This window comes from Sardina pilchardus, chromosome 16 (genome assembly GCF_963854185.1).
Source record: "Sardina pilchardus chromosome 16, fSarPil1.1, whole genome shotgun sequence".
NCBI classification, from domain to species: domain Eukaryota; kingdom Metazoa; phylum Chordata; class Actinopteri; order Clupeiformes; family Clupeidae; genus Sardina; species Sardina pilchardus.
The window spans coordinates 15,573,124-15,586,729 of NC_085009.1; the positions used below are offsets into that span (position 1 = coordinate 15,573,124).

The window sequence follows — 13,606 nt, forward strand, 5'->3', positions numbered from 1 at the left end:
ACTCAACCTAGCTGGCCAAAAAGACCACCTACTGTATCTTGAGTCCACACTCACTTCATAGTGTTCCTTTTATGGCTATGGCTATGGCTATGGCTATGGTTATTTAGCAGACGCCTTTGTCCAAAGCGACATACAAATAAATAACAATACAAATTAAATTAACAGTGAACAATTACAAACTAGGGAGAATAGTAATATTATCAGTAAAACAATAATTTTAAGCACTAACCTAATGAGAAATAAAACAGTGAAATGAGAATAGCAATCAAATAAGTCACTCAGTTAATTATATATAATAATAATAACTAAAGCATGGTATGGCTAAATTTAAGGACAATAGCTAAATAAATTTCAAATTCTATCAATAGACAAATTATAACAAAACAATACTATTATACAAACCATAACACATCACAAACTCAAAGGACTAAGTGCATATTAAATAAATATGCCTTAAGACCCCTTTTATACACGCATAAACCACTTCTTATCTTATTCGGAAGTGTGCATGGTCTTATCTTTACCAGAACTCAAAAAGAGAGCTTCCTTTCTTGAAAGATGTTGTGCACAGTGTGACGTATAAGAATTAATGCTTAAGCACAAGAAAACCACAAAGTACACTTCCTGAAAACTGCAGTAGTCTACGAGAGCTGTGTCAAGAAACCATGGCCCAAGATCCAATATATGCCAATACGCCATCCACATCTACCAATGTAAGGTACACATCTAAGGATCATCATGCTGGTGAGTATTTCAAAGCTTGTCTACCTTTAAGCCTTTTGCCAGTATGCTATGTCACTACAGTATGTGCCAAAGATTCTAGAACAGAGCTCTGTTCTAGAATCTTTGGTATGTGCTGTAACCATAATGTCACCAATCCATTCCGTACTTCGAGAGAAATTCCACACATTATTTTGATTTTGTTTCAAAGACTGGCTGTCCCACTTTGTTTGTCTCCAGTATTCAAAGCCTGCTCTGCCTACAAAGACAATGTACACACAGAAAGCAGCTATCCCGATCGTGACGAGATGACTGCTGAATGTGACAAAAAAAATGTATGAGCTTGACATAATCGCTGACTGGACCTTTAACTATATTTACATAGACCTACATGTTGTTCTTATACCATGTAAAGCCTTCATGTAAACCTTTTTTAAACTGTTTTAATTGGGTTTAAGTTACACCTTACTGTGTTATGAGGAAGGAAGGAGATAGTCCTAAAGACAGGAAGTCTGCAATCATATTTAAAGTTACATCTTGTCATCAGATGCTCCTCATGAAAATGTACCCGATTCTGCCCATTCCGCGAACAATTCATCAGACCTGCAGACACCTGTCTGCCCAAGGTCCACGTGGTTGGTTCTGGTTGCCTGCACTCTTCTGCTTGTGATAGTCATCCCCGTCATTGTGTACTGTGAGTACTGTGGAGCGCACAGAGAGCAAAATATTCAATATGTCTATAAGCTATTCATTGCTATTAAGTCAATACAAAACTGAATACCACACAAATCAATTATCACTAAATGTCAATACTATATATATACTGTGTGTATAATTACATGCTAGGTGCATGCTTGGTAACCCCAGTGAATTGCTCTTAAAGGCTACACTGTTGGTTATGTTTGTTGCTTTGTTAATTGTGATGTTTTTGACTATGGATAGGCTTGAATGTTGATTCGCCACTGTGTGAAAATCCATACATAAGAATTGAACATCTCTCCTGCGTATACAACCACAAATCAGAAGACGTTGTATAAAATACCACAGTTTGGGGAATTAAGCTCATTTTACACCTCCCCTCGAGCAAAACAATCGACTTTTACCTTTCTCCCTGTAAGGATCTAAATTCCTAGGCTGATGACATTCCTTTCAATCATATATGGACTCTTGATTAGCTACTAAGTGTGGGCCTATTGTGAACCTCCTGTCACATGTTTGTCCAAAGCCCTCAGAAGTCAACTTGGACCAGAAAATGTAACCAAATGTATTGTCATGTCTTGATTGATTTACTCAAGTGGTTTCACTACAACAATGGTCTCAGTTTCACCTACAGTACTCATCATGTGATCTCCATTCATGTAACCCCTGTCACTGTGTGAACCAATCACAAACTTTGTAGCCTATAAAATGGTAGACAAAACATTATTCATGGAGTCTCTTAGCTATGAGCTCCCACACTTCGGTGTGTAGTCATCTTCCTCTGAGCTGGTAAGGTATGTTTCATTCTCTGTCTGTTTTGTATGATAGGCTAGCCTAAGTATTTCTTGAACCTGTTTTTCATAACTTTCATATTATTCATTTAGATGCTTGCTTCTTATTGTATTAAATTCTTAACTTGTACCTGACAAATAAATTGTTGTGCTAATCCGCATAGCCTTCCTTGTACTTAGAGACCAGAGTGGTAGTGATAGGTAACGGTGTTTGGCACGGCGAAAGGCTGGGACTTAGCTTTGCCGCCGTAGAAGTTAAGTCAGCTGAAATAGTAAGCTGCAGAAGAACTGGCTATTGCACCGGAGTTAGCGATGAGCAGTTCCCCAGTGGGTGGTCCGTGCGAGATGGCCTCACCTTAGTTCAGCCTGAGCCCTCTAGCATGAGGTGTTGGTAGACCAGGCGTGTCACACATTGGGTTTCAGAGTATTGCAGCTCAAAGCGGCCCGAGTCAGCACTGCAGTCTCTGCTTATTTCAGCAACCGGGACGAGTAGTGTGTAAGAGGAACTGCCCGATTAAATCGGCCGAGGAAGATACCCACACACATTATTCCTAGGGACTAAACTTTCCATATTCAGCGGAGATAGCTTTATTAGGTTTAGCAGGGGCTTGAATTAATTGATGTTTTCAACAGTGCGCGGATGCTTCACGATTTTTCCTTCGACCACTCTCTGTTCCCTCATTGGTCCAGAAAAGTGACGTCTTTACACTCCCGTTCATTTTTCATTCAGCCATTCTGTGAGTCTGGATAGATCATTGAATCGGACTAGTAGTCCATTTGCATCTCGCTCGAGGAATGTTGCGAACGCACCATGGGCACCATGGGCACAGTGTTATCACGCCATGTACAGTATTTGTTCAATCATATCGTCTACTCTACAGGCACCAGACAGAAACAAGCAGCTCTGGAGATTCAGCTCTCAGGTAAATGAAATATATTGCCCAGGTATGGCTGCTATTGCAGTTACAGATTAGGGTGTGCATTGGTCATAGCAATTTGCTCACCAGACTTTTTCCAAGACGATTTTCCATTAATTGTTCCTCATTTTCTGTCCATATCAGGAATGTTTTTTTTTTCTTGTCACCATGCCTATCTTCCATTGAGGACAGGTCATGTTCTCAGTACATTTTTCCTTCAGGTTTCATTTCACTTATTACATGAGAAAAGAGCTGGTGGTGAGACAAATGTTACTACAATCTCGGGACACATACTGTAGTTAGTTACTGACTTCTGACTTCTCAACAAGTCGTGCACAGTAGCCTAAAGTCAGTTAGACAACTAAACTTATTAGGTGGAACAAGTCTCACAGCTCACATAAATTTCAGTATTCACAAACCCAAAGTATATCATAAACAAGACGATCAGACATTCGTCATGTTAATTATTGCCTGAGGCGGGGTCTATTCACCTAAATGAAACGACAGCTACAGCGTAACAGAAGTGGAGTTAAAGACAAAGAGGAAACTAAAACAATAACACTTTATTTTAATTAATTAAAGTAAAAATTAATTAATTAATTAATAACAAATTTGTTGTTTCCTTCTTTTGTTGATAGATGCTTGATGAATAGCCCTCTGTAGTAGTTGATTGGAAGTGGAGGGTTTTTCAAAGGTGTTTTCAACTAATTTGGTTTTAAGACAAAATAAAGGTATATACAGTATATACTGTACAGTATGTGCATCTATGCAGTGGCAAACACTTTCTTAATGATGTTGCGTGATGACACAAGGAAGCACTCACACCAGGGTAGCCAGAGAGGGTTAAAACGGAGCGAGAGGCACAAACGTTCAACCATTTCCTCGTTCTGTTTTCGCAAAGGGGAGGAGGACGAAATCCCCCTTTAAGCAGACCTAGAAAGTGCGTTACATTTGAACTGAACTGCTTGGCAATCTGACAGAGATCGATATCCCACTTCCCTCTTTAAGCAGACAGGAACTGTTCGAATTTTGCTTCCATAGAGATGCATTATGTTGCTCTATCAGTAATGAAGGATCTTTGCCTACATAAATTTGGTCTGCCACACCTACTCCTACTATGTTACAGAAATGGCGATGATTCCAAAAAGGTAAACCTAATTTCATGGTTAGTCTATATTAAAAGTCATTTTTATTCCAACCGTGAGTTTTTTGGGGGCGAAACGAGAATGTGCATGTATCTTGAATTACTTACACCTGTCTTGACATAATCACTCCTATTCATCCTCGATTGCAGGGATGACCAGACAACGCTGTCAAGCTTCGCTTTATCACTAGCGAAGTAAAACTGCTTTCTGTTATACCCCCCAGCTCCTTAGATTTGATAAGCTCTTGTTTATAATTCAGCAAGATCCATGGCCAAGTAATATTCATAATGTTTAGGAAAAGTTGCTATATAGTGTTGATGTGACCCGGTCACCGCTGTCTTGATTGGGTTGTTCTTTCTGCTTTTAAGCGGCTGAAAGAGAACTGCATGAACTGAAGGCCAGAAATGTCAAGGACATCACAGACCTGCAGAAACAATTTGAAGGTGAGAGTTCAAATCAAATGGTGATTGTTTAAAAGCCACCTTGTGTATATGACAACCATCAGCTAATTATTTATTGTTTATTAGTCACATTGTTAGTGCTAGATTGTGTTATTTTCATGAGCTATTCCCTTAAAAGAAAACTAGAAGAAAAAGGTCCATCTCAAAAACATCTCAAAAAGCTCTCAGGAAAAAAACAAAACAAACAAAGCGAAATGTCCACAAACAAATATCTCTTACTAATAGTGATGATGTTAAAATAATATTTTTGCAGCTATAGCAAAACATTGCGCTTCTGGTTGGAAAATTTTCAATGGGAAGTGCTACTGCTTCTCTACTGATATGAAGAACTGGACTGAGAGTCGGGATGCCTGTGTGACTATGGGAGGACACCTGGTCATCATAGAGAGTGCAGAGGAGCTGGTGAGATAAAAGCCTGACTTGCGCATTTTCATTCACTTCATGATTGCCCATGCAACAATCATTTATCTCAGAGTGGGATTTGCTTTGTTAAGTATTTTCTGAAGAAACATGGCATGGGATCCAACTGGATTGGCCTGACTGACTCGGTTAAAGAGGGAGACTGGCGTTGGGTGGACAACACACCGCTCAGTGATTCATCCAGGTAGTTTGCCACTGACTTATCATGAGTTATAGATAATGGCTGTATTCAGTCAGTCAGAGGAGTCAATGAAATTACATATTGTGTTGAATACCTCTGTGTGTGTGCAGGTTTTGGTATGGAAAAGAGCCGGATAACTGGAAAGGAGATAAAGTAATCCATCCTGAGGGGGAAGACTGCGCTCAGATGGATTTTACCAGACCGTATTATGGAAATTGGCTGGATGCCTTCTGTGACAGCCATAAAAAAATGATATGTGAGAGTAAATGAGAGGGACATATATATTTTTTCATTTTGCATTGTTTTTTTAGCCTGACTCTCGCCAGACCCTTGTAGTTCCGCCATGCTCCACCAGAGGCGTTACAGGATCTGGCGAAAGTCAGGTTATTGTTTTTTATCTTAATGTATAAAATTGAATAAGTCAAACACACACCCACACACCACCACCCTATACACACATACCATTTCATCACTCCCCCCCCCTCCCCAACACACAACATACCCCCCCCCCCCCCCCCCCACACACACAATACACTTTTTAAATGACTACTTTAATGTGTTTTTTTTTGTTCATCCCCAAAGGGAAATGGTGGTGTAAGCTATTAATAAATAAAATGAATATCATACAAACATATACACAATGAAAATAGATACTATAAAATAGATATTTTTTTACTCTTTGTGCAATTGAATAAACTGTACTTCTCTCAGAAGTGCTTTGTCTCCATGTTTATATCCTTACACTTTCAAAATTCCATACCAACATTCTAGAGTTTCATTGTTAACTTGTAAAGTCCTTTCATCATAATGCTGAGCTAACATTCTATTCACATATTTGAGATCACTTCCCAGAGACCATCACATTTATGAGCATCCTCAAAAGGTGGTGGTAAGACATTCAAAATATCAGAGGTGTAGCTGTCACATTATCCCAAAGGATGCAACTACGAAGGTAACTGAACTTTGGGAATCAACAACAGGAGACGAGAGAGGAGGAGTGGTAGGGGAGAGTGCTGTACTTGTCTGCTAGTCTAGGTGGAGGAAATTCAAAAGGGTGAGGCAAATGTCAGTGGGTAGACTGTTTCTAAATTGAACTCGACTTTGCTATATGATATTTGAACTAGCCTTATTTCACTGAGAAACAAAGTGCCCTGGCTTTCTGGCTTTTCTTTAGTGTTTGAAAAGAGAAATCATGGTATGTGTGTGACAAGTCAAAGATGTCATCTCATCACAAGAAGGAGCACATCCCAAAACATGATTTTGTGGAAAACCACAATGCAGGTGAGTTTATCTGGTTTTTATGGTTGGCCTAACCTGGTTTGGTTATAGTATGTCAGCTTTGTCAAAATTAGCTTCTATTGACATTTTTTGTCTTAGACCACGGCAATATGCTACCGTAAGACTTCAAGTGATGGTTACATCCCTATAAGCTTTTTGAAGACAGTATGCTACACAACAATAATATCATACTATGTAGGCCTTCCTCACCTAATTCAATTGGCGTTGTCTTTATGGTTTTGGAGAAATTACAAGCAGTTGAAGATGAAAAGAGAACTCATAAGACAATTTATTTGAAAATGATGCCTCATAACCCTATTGCAGTTATTGTTATGGCAGCACTGCTTAAAATGCATGGATAGAAGTTATATGCATTTAGAATAAGTAATCCAAGGCATTCAACATTTCAAGAAATCTGATCAATTTCTAAATTAAACACACTAGCTGCAATTCTTGTGAAATCCTGTTGATAATTTTCATAGGGTCCAAGCTTTGAAAGATCCTCGTTTACTATTGAAAAACCAAGCTGAAGGAATTGGTGCCAATGTGTAACCCAATTTCTGCTGAAATATAAAACCTATCGCCGCTGGCAACAGACAGATTGATTAGAAATGCAGAGGTTTTAGGTTTGAATATGTAAACAGAGCTGTAGAAAACTAAGTGAGTTAGTTAAGTTTAACAAAACCTAGATTAAGCTGGCATATTTTTTCATTGGTTATCATTGCAAGTATGGTAGCCTTATAATTATTATTGTTAACATGTTGTTTGCTTCTTTTGTTGATATACTGTACTGTATGTAGTAGCAGTTGATTGGAAGTGGAGGGGCAATTTTCAAAGACACTTTCAAGTAATTTGGTTATAAAAACAATATCATCAAGTATATAATATTCTTATAACTTTATTTGGTTATAACATACTGTATAGTCTTACTGTGCATCCTTGCAGAGGATTTCTTAATTCTCTGGAAATCGGAAATTGTGAAATAGGCTAAGATGAATTTGACACAAAGTTGGTTGAATTGAGGACTGTACCTTCAAAACTGTCTGTGAGCAGTACTCTCAAATCAGAAAATAAACTTTGTACTATGTCCTTGTTTATTTGTTGTTGACCCTAGCAGCAGGCCCTGATGATGTCATATGTGACACACGTGACATTGACATCAGTCTAGAAAGTGGAAATAACGAATCTGTTCCCAGTGGTGAGTGTTTTTCTGTTGCATTGGCAACACAACTATTAAATCAGCTTTAAATCAAAGTTCATTTCAAATGTAAACATGATAAAATGGGATATGATACTGTATGAGAAAGGTTTTTTCCACTCAGCTGATATGAGCCATTCTTCTTTATCTGACTGTACTGTCTGTTCTGGGTGGCCAGGGTCGGATCCAGGCAGTCCCATGGAGGTGGCGAGTCGTGCAGAGACGAATGCCGGTGCCTGTGCCAAACTGAGCTATACCTCCCTACTGCATGGTGTGGCTGTTCTCATGTTGGCTGCGGCTGTTGCCATGGCAGTTCTCTGTGAGTATGAATTATTGAATGGGACTTGGCTGTCCACGTGTGAGAGTGCTGTTTCATCAGTTATATTCATTGAATATGAATTGTGAATTATATTCACATATATTCATGAACTTGAGTATGCCGATTAGGATTTTTCTTTAAAGGAACACTCCACCGTTTTTTCATATAAAACTATGTTATTCCCGTAACTAAGACTTGATACATACCTCTCGCGTTTCAATGCATGCACTCAAAGGCTCTGGCGCGCGGTGCTACTTTGATAGTAAGCACTTAGCTAGCCCAGTTCATTCACTTGGACCCAAACAGAGACGAAGTTAGAAGCAACCAAACATCTCCACGTTTTTCCTATCAAAATACAGTTACACAAGTAGTTACACAACCAAGTATGGTGAGACATAATGAAACGTGCCACTTTTCAAGTGGCGCCAACATCGGTCCCAGGGAGCAGGTGGATCCTACAAGGACTTGAGAGACTCATCACCTGGGCAAGGATGAGTTTTAAGCCCTCCAAGTCAAGGTCCATGGTGCAGAAGAGGGGGAAAGTGATTGACAAGTTCCGTTTTTCCATCTTAGGAACTGTCATCCCAACTATCAAAGAAAAACCTGTCAAGAGTTTAGGGAAGCTCTTTGACTCCAGCCTGAAAGACCCTGCCGCCATACAGAAATCCAACAAAGAACTTGGAGCTTGGCTCATCAAGGTTGACAAGTCCGGTCTACCCGGTAGATTTAAAGCCTGGATCTACCAGCACTCCATCTTGTCCTGAGGCCGTTGCTGGTCTATGCAGTCCCAATGACAACAGTGGAGTCCCTTGAATGGAAGATCAGTGGCTTTCTTCGGAAGTGGCTTGGGCTTCCACGCAGTCTTACCAGCGCGGCACTGTATGGGACAAGTAACATCCGGCAACTGCCCTTCAGTGGTCTAACTGAAGAATTCATGGTGGTACGCACCAGAGAAGTCCTACAGTACAGGGATTCCAGAGACTGCAAGGTGTCATCAGCCGGCGTTGAGGTGAGTACAGGAAGGAAGTGGAAGGCTGGCAAAGCAGTGGAGGTGGCGGAGTCACGCCTGAGACAAAAGGCATTGGTGGGCACCGTGGCGACAGGCAGAGTGGGCTTGGGCTACTTCCCAGAGACCCTGGTCAGCCAGGCCCGTGGCACGGAAAGACAACATTTACTCCAGGAATAGGTCCGAGCAGGCGTGGAGGAGGAGCAAGTGAGCAGGGCAGTGTAAGTGGGACTCCGGCAGCAGGGAGCATGGACAAGGTGGGAGAGTACACTGCAACGCAGGATCACCTGGGCAAACATCTTGCAGGCAGACTTCCATCGAGTCCGTTTCCTGGTGCAAGCTGTCTATGATGCCCTGCCAAGCCCAGCGAACCTCCATGTCATGGGGGAAGTGTGAGACACATTCTTGCCTTCTGTGCTCTGGAAGAGGCTCCTTAGAACATCTCCTCAGCAGCTGTCCAAAGGCCCTGACTGATGGTCACTATCGTTGGCGCCACGACCAGGTGCTTAAGGCAATTGCCGAAAGCGTAGCCTCAGCCATCAGCACCAGCAAACACCATCATGCTCCAAAGAAGGCAGTCCCCTTCATCAAAGCTGGAGAGAAACCCCGGGGGCACTCACAATTAACAACAGGCCTCCTCCACAAAGCCTCTGACTGGCAGCTGCAGGTCGACCTGGGAAAACAGCTGAGGTTCCCTCAGCATACTTGGTCATGTATTTTAATAGGGAAAACGTGTAGGTGTTTGGTCGCTTCTAACTTCATCTCTGTTTGGATCTGAGTGAATAAACGCGAGAGGTATGTATCAACTCATCTATAACGTAGTTTAATATGAAAAAATGGTGAAGTGCTCCTTTAATATCCTGTTTTTGTGTTTGTGCATGTAAACATCAATTCCAATTTAATCAATTTCAGAAGCAAGGATTAGATCCTGGTTTTGAGAAGTTTGTTAGCTGTATATCCCTCTAGCCAGATTTGATGTCATGTCATGGCCTAGTTGAAATGTACGGCATTGTGACATTTTGTGGACTTCCGCCAAACTCTATAGCTGTGTTGAGATAAAGAGGAGAGTAAGTAATATTGAGATGCTGTGATCTGATCTCTCCTTTCAATTCTATAAGCTATATTTGAATTGTTCACTCGTTCACTCACTGACTTACTCACTATATGGTGAATGAGTGAACATTTCTAACACAGCTATAGAAAATATAAGACAAGGTCTGATAAAGAAACTGAAGTAGTGCATTAACGCAGAGCCAAACAATTGACTTTAAGTGTAATTCAACAGTACAGACAAAGCCAGGAGAATATATATATTTTTTATTTTCTGATGTGACGATAACACTAATCTATCAAAATCTTTTGCAGATGTGTTGAAAGACCAGTCATACAGACGTGAGTGCCTGAACTACTATAGCAATAGTCCTTGATTCGGTATACAGTATGAGTGGACAAAAAGGGACAGCTATTTTGCGATGTGACATTTTGGCAACTGCAGGGTGACAGTGTGAAAGTGACCCCAAGACAAAAAGGGAGGTGACATAAAATAGCAAGATATAGAGTGCATTTTCCATTTATTATTGAGACTTATTTGAAAATAACACAGTAATATAGCTTTGTGCCGAGAGTTTCAGACGCAATTCTACTTTAAGGGTGTTTTCACACTTGGTCCCTTTCAGCCATCTAAACGAACTCAGACCGATGACTCAGCATTTTTTGCGCATATGTGAACACTCCAACCGTACCCAGACCCCTTTAAAACGAACCGAACTGAGACCACCTCGGGAGGTGGTCTCAGTACGGTTCGCTTAAAGGCAGCGGTACAGTTCGCCTAATCCAGGCATTGTGAACAGAAAGCGCACCGGGTTCCCTTCGCCTTTTTGCACTGTGGTTTAACCTTCTCCGTTTGCCGTAGCTTGGTCACGTGACAGACATTTTGCTTCAAGTGAAAATTACCCAGGATTCAGTGCAGTAGGGGTCTGAGAGCTCTAGAGGACCTGGTGTGAACAGAAAGAGGACTGAGGCCCCAACAAAGCTTAACTGGACCAGGAAGAGAACCCAGTCCTCTTTCTCATAAACTCACAGTGTGAACACAAAAAGAACTGAGTTCTTTTTCTGTCGGTCCACTTTTTGGTCCACTTAAAGAGGACTGAGTTTGGTTCTTTTAAAGGGGACCAGGTGTGAAAACACCCTTAGATTCACACAGTCTAAAGTCCTTTGTTTCATTAAAGCTGGTGAAGACTTATAAATCATCATCATCTTGCTTTTTGTTTGTTTGTTTTGTTTTTATAAAGAGACTCACAACCTACTGGAAGAGCAGCTGCAAATCATTGATGGTCTCTCCAAAGAGGTCACAGCCCTGCATTGTGAAAGTGAGTGAAGAAGAGATTAGACTATGATAGTGATGGTTGTGAAGATTATGATGCTGATGCTGATAGCAATTACTGGCAGCGTGATTGGTGATGAAATGGGGATTAAAAAAAAAAAAAAAAATCGTGATCAAACAGTTCTGCCATACTGTTATCAAACAGTGAAAAAAATGGAAGATGGTTGGACAAACTTCAGTGGCAAGTGGTATCACTTCTCCCTTGATTCGAAGAACTGGACTGAGAGTAGAGATAACTGTATTACTCGGGGTGGAGACCTGGCCATCATTGAGAATGAGGAGGAAAAGGTATTCACATGGCACAATAGAGCTAAGGGAAACTACTGTACCATCTTCCCATATTTGACAAAAGATAACAGTTGATTCATTCTGTAAGCAGAGAACGGACATCTACATGTACAATTATACTGTAGCTCCTTTTTAGTTTCCACAGTTTTTTTGTATATAATATGAATATTTATGTCACATTTATTCAGTGATACAGTTTCTCAACAAGAGAAGGTTGCATGAAGTAGGCCTAGTGTTAACATCGTATTGATCAAAAACATTATTTACTTCATTGTTTACATGTGTTACAAAAGTGTTATTTCTCATTGAAGGGTTTCGTATTAGCACAAGGAGCACAGTGGTGGGTTGGTCTAACAGACTCTGAGGAGGAGGGCACCTGGCTCTGGGTGGACAACACACCCCACACTGATGAGAGGTGAGAAAATGTTCTCTTTGGACTCTGTCTGTCATGGTGTAGCATGATGTTGAAGTCAGATATGAATATTAATTACTGTTATTTTAAAATGGCGCAAGTCGATGGAGAATCAGTCGACCCAGTACAGTATATGTAAATTATGAATGCTTCAAATTGGTGGTGGTGGTGGTGGTGGTGGTAATTAGACATAAATTAGGCCACATTTATCAATGGGAAATATTGATTTTGTTAACAAACAACTGAAAATGTTACACAGTGCCCCTTTAAGATTTAAATGTAATATTACAGTGGCTGACTTTTTTATTTCTATTTTATTTAGTTACATATCCACATACTGTAGATTCCTAACATTATTTGTTGAATCTGATGCCTTGCATTTAGATGCCTGACTGACATGTCTTGCAGGTTTACGCCATGGGCATACAAGCAGCCAGATAACTGGAGCGGCGCAGCGGGAGACCCAGTGAATGGCGAGGACTGTGGTTTACTGCAGTCGTCTGGCCTGAATGACGTGACGTGCTTTAAAAAGTTTAAAAGCATCTGTGGCTGGAACTGTAGGGTGTGATATCGACCGACAGGCACTCGCCGTCATTTTGAGAAATAAACCAACACTGTGAGAATTACACAAGTGTACTTTCAGTAAATGGAGTAATAATTGGTAATGAGTAATGTGTATGCTCTTTTACTCCAATATACCGGTGCATCTAAAAACATAGAATATCATGGTTCACAGCAAAAAAACTATATTACAGCAATGAATATTATCCCCAGATACTGTTATGTATTGGGGGTTGCTCATACCTGCACTAGAGCAGACAGCCCACGTTCACACAAACATCCTCCATCCACAAGGGGCGCCAGCTACTTCCGGTTTGGTTGGTGATTGATTAAGAACTGCGGAATAAACCTCTGAAGTTCGCCTACAAAAAAGCTGCCATCTTTGAGATGCAGTGGTGATTTTTCCTATGGGAAAATAACATGGGGATTTTGAATTATCGCACCTGTTAAACTTTCGTGGGGACAAAAAACTGGAAATGGCTCCCTATGGGCATGCGTTATCCTGACCTTAAAACAACCCTAAATGTTCACTTCCGAAAAGTGTGCAACTTACAGGGTGCTTAGTAGTGTTCACTGATGTTCCTAATCAAGTATGGTAGTGAAATACAGCTTCTGCTGTGTGTTATTTGCCATTTTGTAAATCCAATAGCGAACAATGTAATTTACAAAATGCTAAATAACACACGACAGAAGCTGTATTTTGCTACCATACTTGATTAGGATTAAACTTTTCATAATTGTTGATGTGGTGTTGAACGCACTTCTCACAACGTGTGTTAGTAGCCTCCTTATTTATGAAAGGTAATCCAGACAGACACTCTTTTCCC

General features: G+C 40.6%; 2 protein-coding genes across 2 annotated transcripts; both read left to right on the plus strand.

Moving 5' to 3' along the window:
* Positions 1 to 665: 665 nt before the first annotated feature.
* LOC134060311 (CD209 antigen-like protein E) lies at positions 666 to 5,782 on the plus strand. The gene is made up of 7 exons (XM_062516975.1): positions 666 to 744; positions 1,268 to 1,414; positions 3,092 to 3,133; positions 4,641 to 4,715; positions 4,987 to 5,135; positions 5,228 to 5,337; positions 5,445 to 5,782. Exons 1-7 carry the CDS (start codon positions 666 to 668, stop codon positions 5,602 to 5,604), a joined length of 762 nt encoding a protein of 253 aa, XP_062372959.1. The 3' UTR covers positions 5,605 to 5,782.
* A 417-nt stretch (positions 5,783 to 6,199) lies between these two features.
* LOC134060300 (CD209 antigen-like protein E) lies at positions 6,200 to 12,878 on the plus strand. Its single transcript, XM_062516955.1, has 9 exons — positions 6,200 to 6,388; positions 6,509 to 6,615; positions 7,727 to 7,810; positions 7,989 to 8,129; positions 10,501 to 10,527; positions 11,427 to 11,504; positions 11,664 to 11,806; positions 12,118 to 12,221; positions 12,627 to 12,878. Exons 2-9 carry the CDS (start codon positions 6,552 to 6,554, stop codon positions 12,784 to 12,786), a joined length of 801 nt encoding a protein of 266 aa, XP_062372939.1. The 5' UTR covers positions 6,200 to 6,388; positions 6,509 to 6,551; the 3' UTR covers positions 12,787 to 12,878.
* The last annotated feature ends 728 nt before the right edge of the window (positions 12,879 to 13,606 follow it).

What these genes read in the sequence shown, in the direction of transcription:
- LOC134060300 (XM_062516955.1), top strand. Translation starts at nt 6,552, where the DNA reads ATGTCATCTCATCACAAGAAGGAGCACATCCCAAAACATGATTTTGTG. An exon ending in TAACGAATCTGTTCCCAGTG is followed by an intron (nt 7,811 to 7,988) that starts GTGAGTGTTTTT and finishes CTGGGTGGCCAG; the next exon opens with GGTCGGATCCAGGCAGTCCC. An exon ending in GAAAGACCAGTCATACAGAC is followed by an intron (nt 10,528 to 11,426) that starts GTGAGTGCCTGA and finishes GTTTTTATAAAG; the next exon opens with AGACTCACAACCTACTGGAA.
- LOC134060311 (XM_062516975.1), top strand. Translation starts at nt 666, where the DNA reads ATGGCCCAAGATCCAATATATGCCAATACGCCATCCACATCTACCAAT. An exon ending in CATCCCCGTCATTGTGTACT is followed by an intron (nt 1,415 to 3,091) that starts GTGAGTACTGTG and finishes TCTACTCTACAG; the next exon opens with GCACCAGACAGAAACAAGCA. An exon ending in TAGAGAGTGCAGAGGAGCTG is followed by an intron (nt 5,136 to 5,227) that starts GTGAGATAAAAG and finishes TGCTTTGTTAAG; the next exon opens with TATTTTCTGAAGAAACATGG.